The sequence below is a fragment of the Arabidopsis lyrata genome (assembly GCF_000004255.2).
Source record: "Arabidopsis lyrata subsp. lyrata unplaced genomic scaffold ARALYscaffold_8, whole genome shotgun sequence".
NCBI lineage: Eukaryota > Viridiplantae > Streptophyta > Magnoliopsida > Brassicales > Brassicaceae > Arabidopsis > Arabidopsis lyrata.
Genome location: NW_003302548.1, coordinates 19,289,002 through 19,307,356, shown reverse-complemented (window position 1 = coordinate 19,307,356; position 18,355 = coordinate 19,289,002). Strand labels below are relative to the sequence as shown.

At 35.7% G+C, this 18,355-nt stretch overlaps 6 protein-coding genes across 7 annotated transcripts; 3 read left to right on the top strand and 3 right to left on the bottom strand.

Annotated features, from left to right (window-relative positions):
- Positions 1–21: 21 nt before the first annotated feature.
- LOC9300731 (40S ribosomal protein S15a-1) lies at positions 22–1,362 on the top strand. The gene is made up of 4 exons (XM_002866308.2): positions 22–132; positions 490–639; positions 734–894; positions 984–1,362. Exons 2-4 carry the CDS (start codon positions 507–509, stop codon positions 1,080–1,082), a joined length of 393 nt encoding a protein of 130 aa, XP_002866354.1. The 5' UTR covers positions 22–132; positions 490–506; the 3' UTR covers positions 1,083–1,362.
- Positions 1,363–1,667: 305 nt separating this feature from the next.
- LOC9302428 (gibberellin-regulated protein 10) lies at positions 1,668–2,428 on the bottom strand. The gene is made up of 2 exons (XM_021028497.1): positions 2,210–2,428; positions 1,668–2,104 (listed from the first exon to the last, which is right to left on the bottom strand). Exons 1-2 carry the CDS (start codon positions 2,289–2,291, stop codon positions 1,917–1,919), a joined length of 270 nt encoding a protein of 89 aa, XP_020884156.1. The 5' UTR covers positions 2,292–2,428; the 3' UTR covers positions 1,668–1,916.
- A 2,791-nt stretch (positions 2,429–5,219) lies between these two features.
- LOC9300730 (ras-related protein RABE1c) lies at positions 5,220–7,125 on the top strand. The gene is given in 10 exon segments (XM_021010631.1): positions 5,220–5,311; positions 5,445–5,522; positions 5,706–5,778; positions 5,871–5,971; positions 6,145–6,210; positions 6,296–6,393; positions 6,498–6,560; positions 6,645–6,737; positions 6,846–6,890; positions 6,893–7,125. Coding segments are annotated over 9 exon segments (669 nt in total). The 5' UTR covers positions 5,220–5,311; positions 5,445–5,449; the 3' UTR covers positions 6,950–7,125.
- LOC9300729 lies at positions 7,079–9,325 on the bottom strand. Of its 2 annotated transcripts, XM_002864607.2 has the most exons (7): positions 9,202–9,325; positions 8,929–9,019; positions 7,880–8,824; positions 7,717–7,782; positions 7,434–7,632; positions 7,287–7,353; positions 7,079–7,193 (listed from the first exon to the last, which is right to left on the bottom strand). In XM_002864607.2, the coding sequence occupies exons 2-6, from the start codon at positions 8,929–8,931 to the stop codon at positions 7,289–7,291; spliced, it is 1,278 nt and encodes a 425-aa protein (XP_002864653.2). In that variant the 5' UTR covers positions 8,932–9,019; positions 9,202–9,325; the 3' UTR covers positions 7,079–7,193; positions 7,287–7,288. The 2 variants fall into 2 exon arrangements, with proteins under 2 accessions (XP_002864653.2, XP_020866279.1); XM_021010620.1 differs by having other exon boundaries at positions 7,103–7,353; positions 9,202–9,324.
- A 1,375-nt stretch (positions 9,326–10,700) lies between these two features.
- Positions 10,701–11,686, bottom strand: LOC9302427 (zinc finger protein ZAT12). Its single transcript, XM_002864606.2, has one exon. It carries the CDS (start codon positions 11,413–11,415, stop codon positions 10,927–10,929), a length of 489 nt encoding a protein of 162 aa, XP_002864652.1. The 5' UTR covers positions 11,416–11,686; the 3' UTR covers positions 10,701–10,926.
- Positions 11,687–14,455: 2,769 nt separating this feature from the next.
- LOC9302426 (subtilisin-like protease SBT5.4) lies at positions 14,456–18,091 on the top strand. Its single transcript, XM_002866306.2, has 8 exons — positions 14,456–14,777; positions 14,878–14,987; positions 15,501–15,598; positions 15,684–15,848; positions 15,925–16,021; positions 16,108–16,645; positions 16,720–16,814; positions 16,894–18,091. Exons 1-8 carry the CDS (start codon positions 14,658–14,660, stop codon positions 17,999–18,001), a joined length of 2,331 nt encoding a protein of 776 aa, XP_002866352.1. The 5' UTR covers positions 14,456–14,657; the 3' UTR covers positions 18,002–18,091.
- Positions 18,092–18,355: the final 264 nt, after the last annotated feature.

Sequence of the window (18,355 nt, the reverse complement as noted above, 5' to 3'; positions counted from 1 at the left end):
AAAAGTTTCACAAGGCGCCCAATAAAAGCAAAAACCCTAATTCGCATCTTGTATTTAGTTCTCTTGTTCAACTTTGTGTCTTCGTCTTTTGCTGGAGAGTTTCTGTGCGGCTGCCATTTTCGATTTCCAAAGGTTAGAAATATCTCCACAACTTCAAGCTTTATTCCTGTTTCCTTTCTCGGATCTGCTTTCGTTTAAGCTCGATCATGACGTTGAAATCTTCTTGTAATTTTTTTCTGAAATATCTCGTAGTTTCATTGGTTGATAATAGTATCTTAGATCAAAATACAATTGGATCTATTGAAATTTTGCTTATAGGTTCTTTGTTTCGTTGATTACCATTGGGTTATTGTTGTATCCATTTCAATATTAGAGTCATGTTCGTCGATTCTCGATTTAGCTGCCACTATAGTTGCGCATTTGAACCATTGAGATTTCTCTTTAGTTTTAACTTCAATAAGCTCAGATTTGTTGTTAATTTGGTTTCAGGTTTTGAGCTTTGAAAAATGGTGAGAATCAGTGTGCTTAACGATGCTCTTAAGAGTATGTACAATGCTGAGAAGAGAGGGAAGAGGCAAGTCATGATCAGGCCTTCTTCTAAAGTGATCATCAAGTTTCTTATCGTCATGCAAAAACACGGTATGTTTATCTTTCATTGTTTAGCTTCAATTTTGTTAGAACCTTTGTTTCTGTTTTTGATCAACTGTTGTAACATTTTTTGATGAAACTGTAGGTTACATTGGTGAGTTTGAGTACGTTGATGACCACAGGTCTGGTAAGATTGTGGTTGAGCTCAATGGAAGACTAAACAAATGTGGAGTCATCAGTCCTCGTTTTGATGTTGGAGTTAAGGAGATTGAAGGCTGGACCGCTCGTCTTCTTCCTTCTAGACAGGTCTGTCTTTTAGTCTTGTTCGTTGTTGATCTCTTTTGTTCATTCTCTGTATGAGCAGTGATCTTACATTGAGTTATTGAATTGTGCAGTTTGGTTACATTGTTCTTACGACTTCGGCTGGTATTATGGACCACGAAGAAGCCAGGAGAAAGAATGTTGGTGGCAAGGTTCTTGGCTTCTTTTACTGAATCAAGACTTGAAGAAGAGAATCTTTATGGTTGGTGATACTTTGCTTCTCCTTTTGGTGAGAAGAGGAATTCGATTGAGCTCAAAGTTAAGGGTAGTAGAGTTTTTGATGCCTTCTTCTGTTTGTTTTCTTAGATGATATGCCATTTTGTTCGTTTTGGGTTTTGCGCAAAAGTTGTTAAAGACTTGCAAAGTAGACAGTAATTTCAATTTCTGTTTTCTACAAAAAAAAACCTTGCTTTTCTTGAGCCAATCCTATCTATCGAGACGTTTCAATTTCAATGCTTGAGCCTTATTTAGTTTGCTTCCAAGTTCAAGTGTTGAGAAATGGCTTCTTATGTTTTCCTCTTTGACAACTAACATTCAATTTCTCTTACAAAAACATCTAGCGACAAGATGCTACATTGAGACCTTAACATATTTCACTATCTTGTTTTAATTGTTCAAGAATCATCTAGTCACAAGATGCTACATATAGACCATAGCATACCGCACCATCCTGGTTTTAGTGGTTCAAGAATCATAATCAACGTTTCAGATCAGATATTGTCAAGTTAATTGAATTATGATTGTACATTGGATTTTTGTAGATTTATCTTTCTATAACTCATGTAAAGCAACATACAATGTATAATTCATACACACACGTATATATAACGTCACTCATAATATTTTAATACATAAATCATTTTATTTCATTTTATTGTCTACGATCTTTCACATATTCATAGATAAAAAGTATCTCAAGCTAATTATTTTATGCAGCAAGCACAATCTTAACATTTCTAGATATAAATGTGGATATTGTGTCTATAAGGATAATCTTCAGAACATGTTCAAGGACATTTGGATGTGCCTTTGGAGTTCTTCATATCGCGGTAACAAGGGCACTCATCTTTGTTTCCATAAGTGCCTGAAGGAACACAATAATTACACTTCTCGCAACATATATTGCAATACTTGAGACACCGATCTTGTCTTCCTGCCTTTGAACATCTCACGTTGCATTTTCCGCCGCATGGTGCTAATTTATACATCATCCCAACACAAATTAAATAAGAAAGCTATATTGCAAATGAAAAAAAAAAGTATCTAAAATAATTAAATATAATGCATTGTGTATACTTACACGAATCGGCGGTTGAGAGCATGAACAAAGAAGATGTGAGGAGAAGAGAGATAATAATAAATTGTACAACCTGGAACTTCATCTTAGTTCTTGATGAGATTTGGTTGTTTTTAATAATCTGTTTGGACAAAGTTTGTTACTTTGAGAAGATGAAGAAAAAACTCGAAGTTTCCACACAATGCAAAAGGAGTGATGGTTTGGGAGGAAAATGAGGTTACCAAAAGACTTATTTATAGGAAAATCTTGGAATAGCAGTAGGTGAAACGCTTGTTATCTAGTCCATCTGTCCTATTTTGTAAGATTATTATTTTTGACTAAAGTATAAAGATTAAGAAATAATAAATATTTTCTCATTTATAAAATTCAACCAAAACAAAAAATACCTCACAATTCAAATAGTCATAAACTATTAAGGTAATATAAGATGTGAATAAAAACTTGAGAAAATCTAATAAAATTGAATAAAGAAAAAGACTAAAACATCCTATCTATTGGTACAAAGTGAGTATTGTCTATTTTTTTTAACTATAAAATATGTTTATAACTTATTGTATCTTATACATGTATTTCAAGTTAGTAATATTAATATGCGAAATCAAACCACATTTATCAAATACCTTTTCTTACTAATATTTCAATTTTTATATGTAAATATAACTAAATCATCTATGGAATATATATAATTTTAACATCTTTTAAAGCTGTTAAAAATCTATTAAATAGAGTTTACGTTCTATATATAATTTTTTATATAATTATTATCATACAAAAATTACTAAATTTAAAACTAGTAATTTTTTTTTTTGTCAACAACATGTACATTTTGCAAGTTTGAATATGGGTGATAATATATCAACGACACTAGCAAAATCCGTTAAACTATATGTTATTGTCGATATATACTGGTAAGTTGTTATAAAACAACTAGTTTTACAATGTATTTGGGGACTAATGCTTAATGTTTATATACCTTTGGAATTGACGATATTAGCTTCTATCAAATCCTGTTCCAGACTTCTGTATCATAATCTTACTAACAAAGATGGTGAATTTGCTTTAAAGAATCTATTAATTCTGGAGTTTACGTGCCGTTGTATAATTGTATTACATATTATAGTCGTTGTTATCAAATTAGATATGTATATATATATTAAAAAAATGATAAAGAAAAGTTACACATGATATGATTATTGTTTTTCTTAGTGGGAGATACGAAGGCACAATGTCGTTCACGTTGAGCGACCATCGCGTTAAAGCTATAATAAGAGTGACACACGTAATTGGAATCTAAAGGCATGTGAACTTCTACATCTTTCTCCTCTTTTTTTTTTCTTTTTCTTAGATTTCAATTCATTAATAATTATTCAATATCTAAAATAAAACCCATAGAAAAGTTGGAAGAAAAACAGTCCATTAGAAAGTATTGGTTGTTTAATTAAAGTTGTGCATTTATGTTAATCTCAAAGTTAATAATGTCAATCAAAGTCAAAACGATGGACCACCGACTTATTCCCCAATAAATGATAATGAAGTGTGTTTTGTCACGATTTAATTAAAGTTAAGATACAATTAGACGAATTTTGTCTAATCGGGTGACAAATGGGATGAATTCAACTTCATATTTTGTTTGGTAAAACGGTCTCCGGGACTTAAAGTCCTTTAGCAATGGGTTTTTGTCTCCATGCTTAAATATTAATGTGCAAAACTGAAATTCATTTAAAAAAAATTGAAATACTTATTTAAAATATCTTAAACTTGTGAAATTTAAGAGGGACATTTGGCCTTGTGGCCTAGTGGTAAAGGGATCACAGCTGTCACTTCCGCCACCAGAGTTCGAGGCACGGCCACTAGCAGGTTTACATAGAGGAATTGCCAGCCTCGTGGGATTAGTCCTTGGGCCTAAGAAGCCTTTGGAAGACCCGCGGTTATTCAAAAAAAAAAAAAAAAAAAGGGACATTTGGAAAACCATCAATATGAATGTATTTATTTAGTGTAACGTCAATATTTTTGCAGTACATTGGTGATGATATTTATAAATGGTTACAAGTTATTTATAACCAGAGCGTTTTTCTGACTCTGGTTTCTTTGATCATTCACATACTGTAGATACACATATATTTAATCTACAAAGAATCGGAAAAAAGTATATTAACTTTAACTTGATTCATTGTAAAAGTTTCAAGTTTTTTTCCCCCCATCAAATCACTATAGTTCTAGAAATCTTTGTTGTCGAATTTGTTGGCAAAGAGTAGCTTATAAGCATATCGATACTTCACCCAAGTTGCCATTTATTTCCATGCTTCGTGACTTTTATTTTGTAGATCCTTCGCAAAGTTAAATGGAATTGTCAGTATTAATACCACGTGTCTGTTTCTGGTTAGTCCACAGATTTATCGAAGAAGGCCCACAAGGAGTCATAAAAGAAGAAAGGCCCTTAAAAGGCTTCATTCTTTATGGGCCATCATCGGACTATTATGATCTTGCTAACTTACACGGGAGGTGATATCGTGCACGCGAAGGAGAAGCAGGAGAGAAGTTAAATCAGGACAGGCGTATTTTAGCCGTCCGCCATTTCCATCGCTCTCTCTCATTTCTTCTCTGCTCATTTACTATAACCCCTGTTCTAAAAATCCCTGCCTAGCCCCAATTACTCCCCGCTTAATCGCTAGCCCCACCCTATCCGCTTCGATTAATGACTAATCCCCTAAAAAATCAGTAACTCGATTATTATCCGCCTAATCCGATTACTTCCCGCCTAATCTTATATACCCTGATTATTTTTTTGATTGCAAGTATTAAAAAACTTTTTATTTTTGTTATTCAATCATTTGAATGGAGAGTTTGTGATGTTTTACAATCATAAAAGAAGAAAGGCCCTTAAAAGGCTTCATTCTTTATGGGCCATCATCGGACTATTGTGATCTTGCTAACTTACAAAATATTAAAATAACCCTAAAACTAATCTCCGATTAATTCCCGATTTTAATCCGATTTTCCGATTAATCGCTAGGTCCGCCATTTCCATCGCTCTCTCTCATTTCTTCTCTGCTCATTTACTATAACCAACAAGGTCTCTTCTCTTCTCTGCATCATTTTGATCCGGTACGCATTCTTATCCTGATCTTCTCCGTTCTTCGCTGATTCCTTTAGGTTCTTCAATTTTCGATCTCCTTCGTCTTCAGATGAAACGACAAAGTTATTTGGTTTTTGATCTCTGAGTTTTTTTTTGTTTTAGATTCGATGGCTGCTCCACCTGCTAGGGCTAGAGCTGATTACGATTATCTCATTAAGCTTCTTCTCATCGGTGATAGCGGTACGTCTTCCTTCTTACGGATCCAACCGATACAATCGATAAATTTTGAATTCACTGAATCTATTCATTGCTAGTTTGATTCCATGCTCTCGATCTCTCTTCTTATTTTGAATCATTACGAAATGTTTAGCAATGTGTTTTAGATCTCTGTGATTTAGGGATTTACGCAATTACTTGTTGCAGGTGTGGGTAAAAGTTGTTTGCTTTTAAGGTTCTCTGATGGTTCTTTCACTACTAGCTTCATCACCACCATTGGGTTTGTATTCTTTTAACTATGTAAAGAGATTAGAGACTGTGATGTTTGTTTCTCTCTGAGTTTGTTCTGTTCTCTTTGGCTTTTGAATGCAGTATTGATTTTAAGATAAGAACTATTGAGCTTGATGGCAAACGTATCAAGCTCCAGATTTGGGACACTGCTGGTCAAGAGCGTTTTCGAACCATCACCACTGGTTAGTGAAGATTAAGAGTCACAATTTTATACTCTTTAACTCTTGTGGCTAATGCTTTTGTACAGTTGATGTGTTGGGGATATATGGTTGTTTGAATTGATAAGCTTCTTTTATTGCAACAGTAGATTGAAGAATTGATGTTCAGTTACTCTTTTCCTTTGGCATTGTTGCAGCTTATTACCGCGGAGCTATGGGGATTTTACTGGTGTATGATGTCACAGACGAGTCATCCTTCAACAGTAAATTTTCTTCTGTCTACAACATAACATCTTTGGTCTTACATTTCTGCTTTGTTCTGGACCTGTTCTCTTGACCTTATTGCAGATATTAGAAACTGGATTCGTAATATCGAACAGCACGCTTCAGATAATGTCAACAAAATCTTGGTAGGGAACAAAGCTGACATGGACGAGAGCAAGAGGGTAATTACACTAAGAGATAGTTCATTCACAGACATCACCCGACTTCCTGAATCATCATAAATAGTCAAACTAATAGCGTTTTTGGTCCTTGACACATTTTTCAGGCTGTGCCAAAATCAAAGGGCCAAGCACTTGCTGATGAATATGGAATCAAGTTCTTCGAAACAGTAAGCCAAATATTGTCTTTAAATCTTTAATCTCATGAGAACAACTTAAATTACATTGGTTGTATTTGTTTACTTACATCTCAGAGTGCCAAAACAAATCTGAATGTGGAAGAAGTTTTCTTCTCCATAGCAAAGGACATAAAGCAGAGACTCGCCGATACCGACTCTAGAGCAGAGGTTATTAGTTATTACATTTTCCTTAAGCTCTTCTTTCACTTCACATTTATTTGTCCAAAGAACTTAAAAAGATTTTTTTTTTGGTCACAATTTTATGGTTCATCTCAGCCTGCAACGATCAAGATCAGCCAAACAGACCAGGCGGCTGGAGCCGGACAGGCCACACACAAGTCTGCATGCTGTGGAAGTTAATCGGTCCCAAAAGGCTCTAAAGTTGAAGTGAAGTGAAAACAGATTTATCTTGGGGTGCTATTGTATTTTTTTCTCTTTTGATTATTTGTTCTTATTTGACTTCTTCTAGTTTGTTCATGAGGGTAATAGAATCTTTAAGAAACTGTTCGTTCTCAGACAGATTCGATATCACATAAGCTGAATTATTAATCCTTTACACAACTCTTCAAGTCTCTTCTTATCTTTTGCATTCGCTGTTACATCATCAATTCTTCAAGCTTCTCCCTTTATACACAATTATGCAAAAAACAAAAGTTGATAAAATTAAGATCCAGCAAAAATGCTAATAACCTTACAATTTTCCACAAAATATTATACATTCAAAAGGAGCGCTCTTCTTTGCCATAGATCCGCTGAAGTTCCCTAGTCGCCGCTTGGAATGATTCTGAATGAAATCGAAAACAGGACATTATAGAAAAGACAGTGGAAAATGCAAATCAATGAAGAAAAAGAAAAAGATTGTACCTTTCCAGATGCGAAATGCTTTCTGGTTGATAGGAGAACCAAATACAGTCTGAATCACATCAAACAGTATACTCTCTGGAGTGTTCCTCAGTTCCTGAACTATCTGATAAATCGTCTTCCCGTTTTCAAAGTAAATATGATTGTTTGGATGCTTTGTTTTACATCCAGCGTGCCTCTCGAATGCATACGCGTTAAGCACCTTTGAATAATTAGAGTCAAGAGCAAAGTATTAATCAGTGTGTGTTCTGCAACCAGAAAAGGGAATTTGTTTTGTTGACTTTACCTTTGTGAATTCACAAGTTTGACATCCGCAAAGATAACCTGATCCTTTGATGACTCCTCGAAGCTCCTGAATTTAGATTGTTTCAGTGCAATTACAAATCCCAAGGCTTCAGGGAAATGGTGAACTTAAAGAAAACAGTTGAGCTGAGGTATTTAGTTTTTACCTCACGTGAGATAGAAACATACGTCACAGGAACGCCATCGAGCATACCGGTTGATATTAAGCTTCTGACGTTTGAAGGAAAGCTTGTGGAAGCTTCCTTCTTTGATGACTTGGTCTCTGCTTTGTTCTTTGGAACTGGTTCCAAACTCGGTTTAGCAACTTGTTGTTCGCTTACAACTCCGCTGCTGGTCTGTGAACTCCCAGTTTCTTGGCCATAAACAATATCCAATGTTCCAATTGGGTCTTGAACATATGATTGATAGTTTCCAACCACATTGGAAGTGGAGCCAACACCATGTTCATCGTTTATTTCACCAAATGTGATCCCATGAGAGTCCTCATTGCCATAAGGATGACCCGCCAGTGCAAAATTTATAAAGCTACTTTCGTTTTCCCGGCTACAAGCTTGTATAGAAGATGACTCGATTTTCCTTTGATTATGACCGTCTAAAGCAACATGTGTACTCATAGTTTCCTTAACCCGACTAACCGGAAGTTTTCTAATTCCATCACCACCAAAAGAACTCCCAGCAACCTCCACACCATTAGATATCGACAATTCAACAGAAGTATCTTCCATATAACTCTCAGCTATACTCTTAGTCTGGTGGTGGTGGCTACAACCTTCCGTTCTATCTCTATCACCAAACAAAAGTGGTCTTGGCGGCATTTCAGCTCCAAGAAGCCGATCCATGAACTGGTTAGAAACAGATTGAAAAACCGATGAGCTTTCCCACAAAGGAAGACCTACATTTGATTTTCCTAATCCTCCTACTGGATCTTGCACAGCTTGTTTCTTGTTTGGGAACATCTCAGAGCGAGAAGAATCAACAAACCAAGGATGAGGACGCTTTGAATCATCTCTTGTCGACTGATCATACACTGAATCATCCTCACTTGTATGCTCATTGTTCTTCATAACCCAAAAACCTTTGCTTTCATATGACTGCAAACAATATAAATAATTTCGACCCAAAATCAGAAGTGAATGCGACTCTAAAACCCATCAAAAAGGAAACATAAACCCTAAAGCAAAGTTCAGAATTGTACCATTTTTTCGTCCTTGAGCAAGTGCGAGTGCGAGTTCTACCTTCCCCAGAAATTCGAATTTCGAAAAATCAAACCTTTAGCTGAAAAAAATCTGTTTCCCCACAGAAATAGAAGCCAAATCAACCCAAGGATCTATCAATAAGAAATTGAAACCTAATCGCTCAGTAAAAGAGTGTTGAAATTCTGAAAGTTGAGAAATTTTTGAACGAATATGAGTGCCTAAGAGTGAGGTTGGGAATGGCTGAAAATTGGAGAAATCAGAATATTGGGTACCTGAATTGATCGCCGGAAACTAGATCGCCGGTAAGGAAGAGGGTGATTCGCCGCCGAAGAAAGTAACGGAGAAGGATTTGATGATGATACGGTGCGCGAGAAGCACCCGAATTTTGCTTCAGCTATGCTTTGTTTTTTTTTTTGTAAAGCAAAAAGCAAAAATCGCATGATCTGATGTTACGCGTGTTGAGTGATGTCTAATCGTGACCGTTCATCTCCCATAAGAGTTTGTGGGAACCCACTTCTTCTTTTAATTTGTTTTTTGACACTCCTATTTTAAATTCTATCAATTTCACCATGAAACAAAAACAGAACATACTCTCTTTTTTTCACAACCAAAAACAGAGCATTTTTAATATCTTCAATATTATTGAAGATGCTAAAATTTAAATTTTAGTTATCATGTGAAATGGTAACTTCATTTTCCAAGGTTTAATGATCTCTAACGTCGAGGCTAATATGATATTCGAATTATATGAAAGTCAAGAAAAGGATTCATCTAATGAGCTCTAAAATGAAATGGGATTAAACGAAATTGATAACGTAATAGATTTTTTATCGGCTAATAATCGAATACAAAAGATTTAGAGATTTGACTATAAAAGATGCATTTGAAACTAAAGAAACTGTGGGCTATGCTTTACTTGGATTGTAGTTAACAATGGAGTGGATAGAAAAGATATTGGATTCACTACTTCTACTAACTAACAGGCGAGCCTAATTCAACACGCTATTCCAACGATTTGGCTCTAGGACATATCCTTTATTCTCTGCTTGAGTATATTGATTTGGTATATAGAGTGTTTGATGTGCTCATATGGGTTTGGGGAAGAGATTAAGACTGCATTAGGGTATCCTTTGCAAGGTCACAGGAGAAACCAAGGAGCTCTGCATCTTCGCTTCTCGAAGATTGGCATAGCTTAGGAGCAACATGAGCAAAGGCGACACTGATTCATGAGCATATGGAAATGGTGTTGAATCATGTTGTTTTAATCCATTGATGATTGATTGAAATTTTTGTTTGACTTAGACAGAAAATGTTGACAATGGGTGGGATCACAAACAACACTCTTAATGTTCCAAATTCAAATAAATACTACTCCCTCCGTTTCGTTTTATCTGTCGTTTTAGAGCTAAAACTTAAAATTTTGTTTCAAAATAGTTGTCGTTTCGTCTTAAAAAAAAAAAAAAAAAAATAGTTGTCGTTTTAGGTTTTCGATGCAAATGTTTGGTAAAAATTCTAGTTTTATCCCTACTGTTTTAATGTTTCGGCCAATAAATTTTTTTATAAAATATATTAATAAAGGATAAAACAAAAAATTTAATATTTTTCTTAATTTGTGTGAAAAAACCTTAAAAGATAACTAAAATGAAACGGAGGGACTATCTAACTATTTATTACTGGGGTTGTTTTTATTCGTGATGGGGGAAAATAACAGCATAATACAGTTGATAAGTAATCAAAATTAAATAGAAAAGGATATTTCAAGTCGGCCAAAAAACAAAATGAGCTGATAGATTTTTATTTATTCACCAAATGCTAACTAAGATATCTCATAACAAATCTCGAGTGCTACAAGTAAAATATATTTTTACAGAAAGAAAAGATTACACCCTATGAAAGAAAGTTTCCTAAATCTGCAGATGTATGTATAATCTAAAATATTAAGAAAAATTCAAAGAATGAGAGAAACAAATATATTCAGAAAATTTTAGAAAAATAAATCAATAAACTGTTCTTCCAAGCTCCAACTTGAGATTCAAATTGTCCACCATCCCTAGACTCAGATCCAAACAAGCCACTCTCTTCCCACTGCTAGATTTCTTCAACGTCGTCACTGTCGGCTCCGGCAACAAAGCGCGTGTAACCAACGCGCCGCCGCCAGCCCCACTTTCGTTCCTGTGTCTCCTCATGTGTCCACCCAAAGCTTGTCCCATCGGAAACTCCACTCCACATATGGGACAAGGATGGGACGTAGTTTTCACCTTCTTCACCAATCCAGACGACAAAGTGTCGTTGTTAGGCTTCTTGTGACTCGCACGGTGACCTCCTAAGGCTTGGAACGAATGAAACTCTTTCAAACACGTTTTACATCTGAAAACGCGTTTTTGATCTCCACCGTCAACGTTTTCTTGCCCAACTCTTGATAAAAGCATCAAACAATTCGCCGCCGTAACATCCACCGTCGACTTAATATCCGATCTCGCAACCATATTTCTTCTTCTGATGATGATGATGATGATTAAAACGAAACAACTAGAAAATGATTGTCTTGTGATTTGGGGTTTTTTTTTTTTTTTGAGTTTGGTGTGATAGTAGGTAGTTGTGTTGTGTTTGTGTCCCGTCTGGGAAGTATTTATAGATACCGAGTTTGTGTGGAGTAAAGACGTGTAGAAAATGACGATAATACCCTTGTGACTTGGTGGGTAAGGAAGTGGCAGCGAAGAGTGTGGTATTAACGTAAATACGTGGAAGAGATAAGGGGTAAAAGAAGGAAGAAGCGGGTTATGTGGTCACGATTTGCGACACCGCGTAGCTTAATAAAAACAAAAGAGTCGTTTCGGTTGGATGAGAATCTTCCTCGTGTTTTCTCGAAACCATTTATTATTTTTTCTTTTTTTAGATATTTTATTTGGATATATACACACATAAAAAACTAAACTCTTTGAGTAGTTGACGTCAACAAAAAAAACTATTAAACTCTCTGAGTTTGATGTATTAGCCACGCGCAGAGAGTGATTTCCTCAGCCGTCTTCTAGATTATTATACGGAATAGTTTAAAATCAACACCTTCTAGATATATAATAAGGGGATATAATACTTCTCCATATATGAATGATTTGATTCCGTTTGAAATATTTATTTGATTGACTAAAATATAGGGTCCGAATGGTGACAACGCATTTGGCTTTATAAGAAAAGCGGTTTTTCAGTGCGGTACGGTCTAACTGCGGTACAAACGATTTGCGGAATAAGTGCGGTTTTTTAAGAATAAACGGTACGAATTAATATTTGATTGGTGAAAAAATAATTTGCGGGATATATGTTGAAGTTTTTAAAATATAGTTAATTTTAAATTGATTTAACTTTATAGTGTATATATATAAGACAATTATTAATCCAATCAGAAAAGTATACATCAAATTTTAATAATTTAGTAATAATTGAGTAATTTTAGGTGAAATTTAAATAAATCTAGTTTATATATAAGACAATTATTTGAAAATTTAAAAATATATATGACTTAAAATTAATATTAAAACTCTCAGTCGGTTTAATCAACTATAATATTTGAATTTATATTATGAGTTATGTATATTTTGTTGTTTGTATAAAAATTATTGTAAAGAAAATTAAAACTGTAGAAAAAAACTATTCAGAAAAAAAGATTAGATAAAATATATATAATTATTTAATAACAATAAAAGGCTAAATATATATATATATATATACTATATTATTTACGTGCGGTTCTCAGTAAAACCGCATGTAAAGACCATCATCCAATCCAAAAAGCGGTACAAGCTTTTATCTGCTGTGGAAATCCGTGTTTGGTTTTTTTTTTTTTTTTTTTTGAAAAAAGGCAAATTTAGCAAAATAGGTTGATTGGCTGCTGAAGTGCGTTTTCCAAAGAAAACACATTGAAATCCGCTTTTTGTTGTTCTCCAATCACAGCCAAAATATAAGGATATCAATTCATGATTTTAATATCCATTGGTATTCTATAAATATGTTATATGATTGTATTCTATAAATATGTTATATGATTACATCTCTTTTGAACAATACCATAAAACTCTAATAAGTATTGGTTAATACGGTTTAGTTTGGTTTCACTTTTATGAATTTTAAACATTTTAAAACCAACCAGTTTATAAACCTATGGTTTGGTTTTCGTTTAGGTATTTTGGTTTATTTTAAATTCATTTTTAGAATTCTAATTTGGTCAGGTGTATTCTAGAAAGTGGAATAGCTAGAAAACAGAGTTTGTGGTTTCGTTAGAAAAATAGTTTATTTAGAATGTTCTCTCAAAACTATCGTCAGCAATGAGCATCCCAGCGAAGGCATGACAACGCAAATACGTGAAACCTACGCGTTGAAAGATCGCGTGGATCAACTAACAAGAAGATATGTACGGAAACTTGATGGAAACGTGGGAAGCAAGTAGAAGAGATAATAGAGTGACGTGGCACTTTTAGTGCCTTTTCCACGCGGAACAAATCTTCGTTATATACCTTAAGATTCTTGTTTTCACACTCCCCTCCTCTCCTAACTTTTTCCATTTGTGGGCAGTTTTCATAAATCAGTAGAGATAATTCGAGTCAATAATAACAATTATATTTCAATAGTTTATGTAATTGGACAAAGTATATATGATTGTTTGTTGGGTTTATAAGATTACCAACCAACGTATGAATGGATAAACATATGACCTACTTGTTTTGTTTTTTTGTTTGACTCTCTCTATCAATTTTCGTTTTGCATTGTACCCCAAAGAAATATTATTTGTACACACTTCCAGAGTATACGACCAATCAAATGTAATTTGTTGAATACAATAATGCCTACATTACATAAATATAATTCGTTTGTTCAAGTTTTTAAACACAAGTGTATTTCTTCGGCTTGGAAATACACGATTTCAAAACCATTACTGGTATCAAATCGGACCCAATGGGTTTGTTTTAAATGAAACTGAACAAAAATTGAATAATCTGATAAAAACATGTCATGTCCCGATAAACTTGATTCCGAGAATTTAATGGTAATGAAAATTTGACATGAGCAATGTAGTGAGGTGGTTACCCATCTTCGGCTAGTCACATGTAATATTATAGCCTAATAGGTTCAACCCACCTCCCGTTCATAGGGTTACAACAATATGAAATGTATGTTGTTTATATTAAGAATAAATCAAATTAAATTCTTTACAAAAAGTTGTCTAATACTAAAAAAATAATTTTAAAACATTTAATTGTATTAATATGTTACAGAAATAAAATTGTTTTGATTACAAAGAATAAAGAAAAAATCTTAGGGTATTTTTCTCATTTGGGGATCTGCCTTTAGTCAAGTGGTTAAGTCCACATGATTCCGTCTTCCCCACCGGAGTTCTACTCCACTAAGTCGCGTTACCCCGCGTAGTAGGGATTGGCTATGGATCGGGCCTTGTCGATCCAAAGATGTCAAAAAAAAAAAAAAAAAAAAAAAAAAAAAAAAAAAAAATCTTAGGGATGTAATTCCAAGAAATAGGGAGATAAATACGGAAAGAAGATTATGAAGATACTCTTACCTTTTTTTCTGAGTTAGATATTGACTGTTGCAGGAAGAGATAGAGTTGTGCTGAAATCACTCAACCAACTTTAATAGTAATCAAGCTGGATTTAGCGTGATTCGATCCATTTACCAAATATAGCGAGAGAGAGAGATTTATGGAGAACTAGTATTTTTGTATATGAGTATGACGAGAAGATATTCGGCTACTCAATACTCAAACCCAATGAGCCTCCAAAGTTTATCATCTCTTATTCTCCTCGTCACTCTCTTTTCCTCTCCTGCTTTTGCTCTTAAAAAGGTCCTCTCTTTTTTTTTTTGGATATATGTAAATCTTTTTCTATATACATTGCTTTCACGATCGATATGCATTTGCTTAATTTTGTTTAATTGTGTAACAGTCCTACATAGTGTACTTGGGATCTCATGCCCATCCTTCTCAAATCTCTTCTGCCCATCTCGATGGTGTTGCTCACTCACATCGCACTTTCCTCGCCTCTTTCGTTGGAAGGTATCATCATTCCTATGCATCTCTTTATGAAAATACAAAACCAATGTTTTAAAAGTGGATCAAAACCGGATCATCTTGATATGCCATTAGGTTGATGACATTCAATTTTTAAGAAAAAAATCTTTGTTAAACGAACAAAAAATAAACTTTGTTTAGTAAACCACAACTTGAAATATGAAGGCACAAAATTAATTAGAGGTGAAAAGAGAAAAAAAAAATTAGAATAATGATTTTTAATGTTGAATTTCAAACTTTCAAACCAAAATCAAAAATTTAGGATTTGATTTGCTAATAGGCTTGTTCGTGGATTTTTGCGGGACATTTGGTTTTTTCCGTGTTTAAGCGAGGCACTAAAGTCTAGGTTTAAAAAGTATGTAATAATTTGCACCCAAAGAGGAATAATTGAACCAGATAATACTGTCTCGATGGATTGCGGGTTTACTAGTCCTACCGGCCGGTTTAGTCCGAGTTTTCTTATACACAACAAGAAACTAACTGCCTTCTCCGTTGCAGCCATGAAAATGCACAAGAAGCCATCTTTTACTCATACAAGAGACATATCAATGGCTTCGCCGCAGTTCTTGACGAAAATGAAGCTGCTGAAATCGCCAGTGAGATCATCAATCCTCATATACTGCGTTTGCTTCTCCATCCTTTTAGTTTAGACCTAACTATTTTTTAAATAATTATATGCAGAGCATCCTGATGTTGTCTCTGTAATCCCAAACAAAGGAAGAAAACTTCATACCACTCATTCATGGAATTTCATGCTCCTGGAGAAAAATGGTGTTGTTCACAAGTCCTCTCTATGGAATAAAGCAGGATATGGAGAGGACACAATCATCGCTAACTTGGACACAGGTAATTCCCAAAACAAGGGTTTGCTTTGCTCATCATAGTTATGAATGATATAAAATATGTATGTATGTTGATGAAGGTGTGTGGCCTGAGTCAAAAAGCTTCAGCGATGAAGGGTATGGAGCTGTTCCAGCTAGGTGGAAAGGTAGATGCCACAAGGATGTTCCTTGCAACAGGTTCTAAACTTCATTGAATTGACTTCTTTTTGAAATTATAGAAATATACAAGCAAAGTGATTATTTGATTCATTACATGTAACCAGGAAGCTCATTGGTGCTAGATACTTCAACAAAGGTTACTTAGCCTACACAGGTCTTCCCTCTAACGCCTCCTTGGAAACCTGTCGTGACCACGATGGTCACGGTAGCCACACTCTTTCCACCGCGGCCGGTAACTTTGTTCCCGGAGCCAATGTGTTTGGCATCGGGAATGGGACAGCCAGCGGCGGCTCTCCTAAAGCTAGAGTTGCGGCTTACAAGGTGTGCTGGCCGCCTGTGAATGGCGCAGAGTGCTTTGATGCTGATATTTTGGCAGCTATTGATGCTGCCATCGACGACGGTGTGGATGTTCTCTCGGCTTCAGTGGGTGGAGACGCCGGGGATTACATGAGCGATGGCATTGCCATTGGATCATTCCACGCCGTCAAAAACGGGGTGACGGTTGTGTGCTCAGCTGGAAATTCAGGTCCTAAGGCTGGAACTGTCTCAAACGTAGCACCATGGATTATTACAGTCGGAGCTAGCTCCATGGACCGAGAGTTTCAAGCCTTTGTTGAGCTGAACAACGGCCAAAGCTTCAAGGTTTGATCTTTACTGTTTTCACTATTTCTGTTCCATTCTTTCTTGTGCTACAAGTCATTTAATTTTGAACGCAGGGAACAAGCCTCTCGAAGCCTTTGCCCGAAGATAAGATGTATAGCCTCATCAGTGCTGAAGAAGCTAAAGTTTCCAATGGAAATGCGACTGATGCGTAAGTAAAAGCTATAATATCCATTTTTTTGGAATGTGTAACATAACTAAGTACTAATGAACTAGTGTTGCTTACATAGATTGCTATGCAAGAAAGGTAGCCTAGACCCGGAGAAGGTGAAGGGGAAGATCGTGGTGTGTCTCAGAGGAGACAACGCACGTGTGGACAAAGGACAGCAAGCACTCGCTGCTGGAGCTGCGGGAATGATTCTATGCAACGACAAGGCGAGTGGAAACGAAATCATCTCAGACGCTCATGTTCTTCCTGCTTCTCAAATCGACTACAAAGAAGGTGAAGTTTTGTTTTCGTACCTAAGTTCCACAAAAGATCCCAAAGGTTACATCAAAGCACCAACCGCTACGCTGAACACAAAGCCTGCTCCTTTCATGGCCTCTTTCTCTTCCAGAGGACCTAACTCCATCACACCGGGCATCCTCAAACCTGACATCACTGCACCCGGTGTCAACATCATAGCCGCCTTCACCGAAGCCACAAGCCCTACGGACTTAGACTCTGACCATCGAAGAACTCCTTTCAACACCGAATCAGGAACTTCCATGTCATGCCCTCACATCTCAGGTGTCGTTGGTCTCTTGAAGACTCTTCACCCCCAATGGAGTCCTGCCGCTATCCGCTCAGCCATCATGACCACTTCAAGAACCAGAGACAACAGACGTAAGCCAATGGTTGATGAATCATTCAAGAAAGCAAATCCCTTCAGCTACGGCTCAGGTCATGTCCAACCCAATAAAGCCGCCCATCCTGGTCTTGTCTATGATCTCACAATAGGAGACTACTTGGACTTCCTCTGCGCCGTTGGCTACAACAACACCGTAGTTCAACTCTTTGCCGAGGACCCACAGTACATGTGCCGCCAAGGAGCCAATCTTCTCGACTTCAACTACCCTTCAATCACTGTCCCAAACCTCACGGACTCTATCACCGTCACTCGCAAACTCACAAACGTTGGACCGCCAGCTACCTACAACGCTCACTTCCGAGAGCCACTTGGAGTTAGCGTCTCCGTGGAGCCAAAACAGCTCACGTTCAACAAAACTGGTGAAGTGAAGATATTTCAGATGACTCTTCGTCCCAAGTCAGCGAAGCCTTCTGGCTACGTCTTCGGAGAGTTGACGTGGACTGATTCACATCATTACGTTAGGAGTCCCATCGTCGTCGAACTTTAATTTCAAGCTAGCCTCATTCATCATTCTACTTCATCTTTTTCACGTTTCTTCTATCAATCATTTTATATGTTTGGATATTTATTTTAGTGTCAACTAAACTGGTTTGCCAAATTAATATTCAAAAAAATCATAATAAATAAAAAAATGAATTGAAACTCATTATTTCTGTAGATTTTAGATTGTAATAATTTACTGCTTTTATTTTTAAACTTAAAAGTAAAAATTTAGAAAACCAAAAACTTTGATTATTCTTTATATTCTTTGATTAATGCATCTGATTTACACGTGATTTAACTTTGCTTTTTCATTAATCATCTTCTAACTACCGAATTTGTATTAAGATAGATGTTGCCA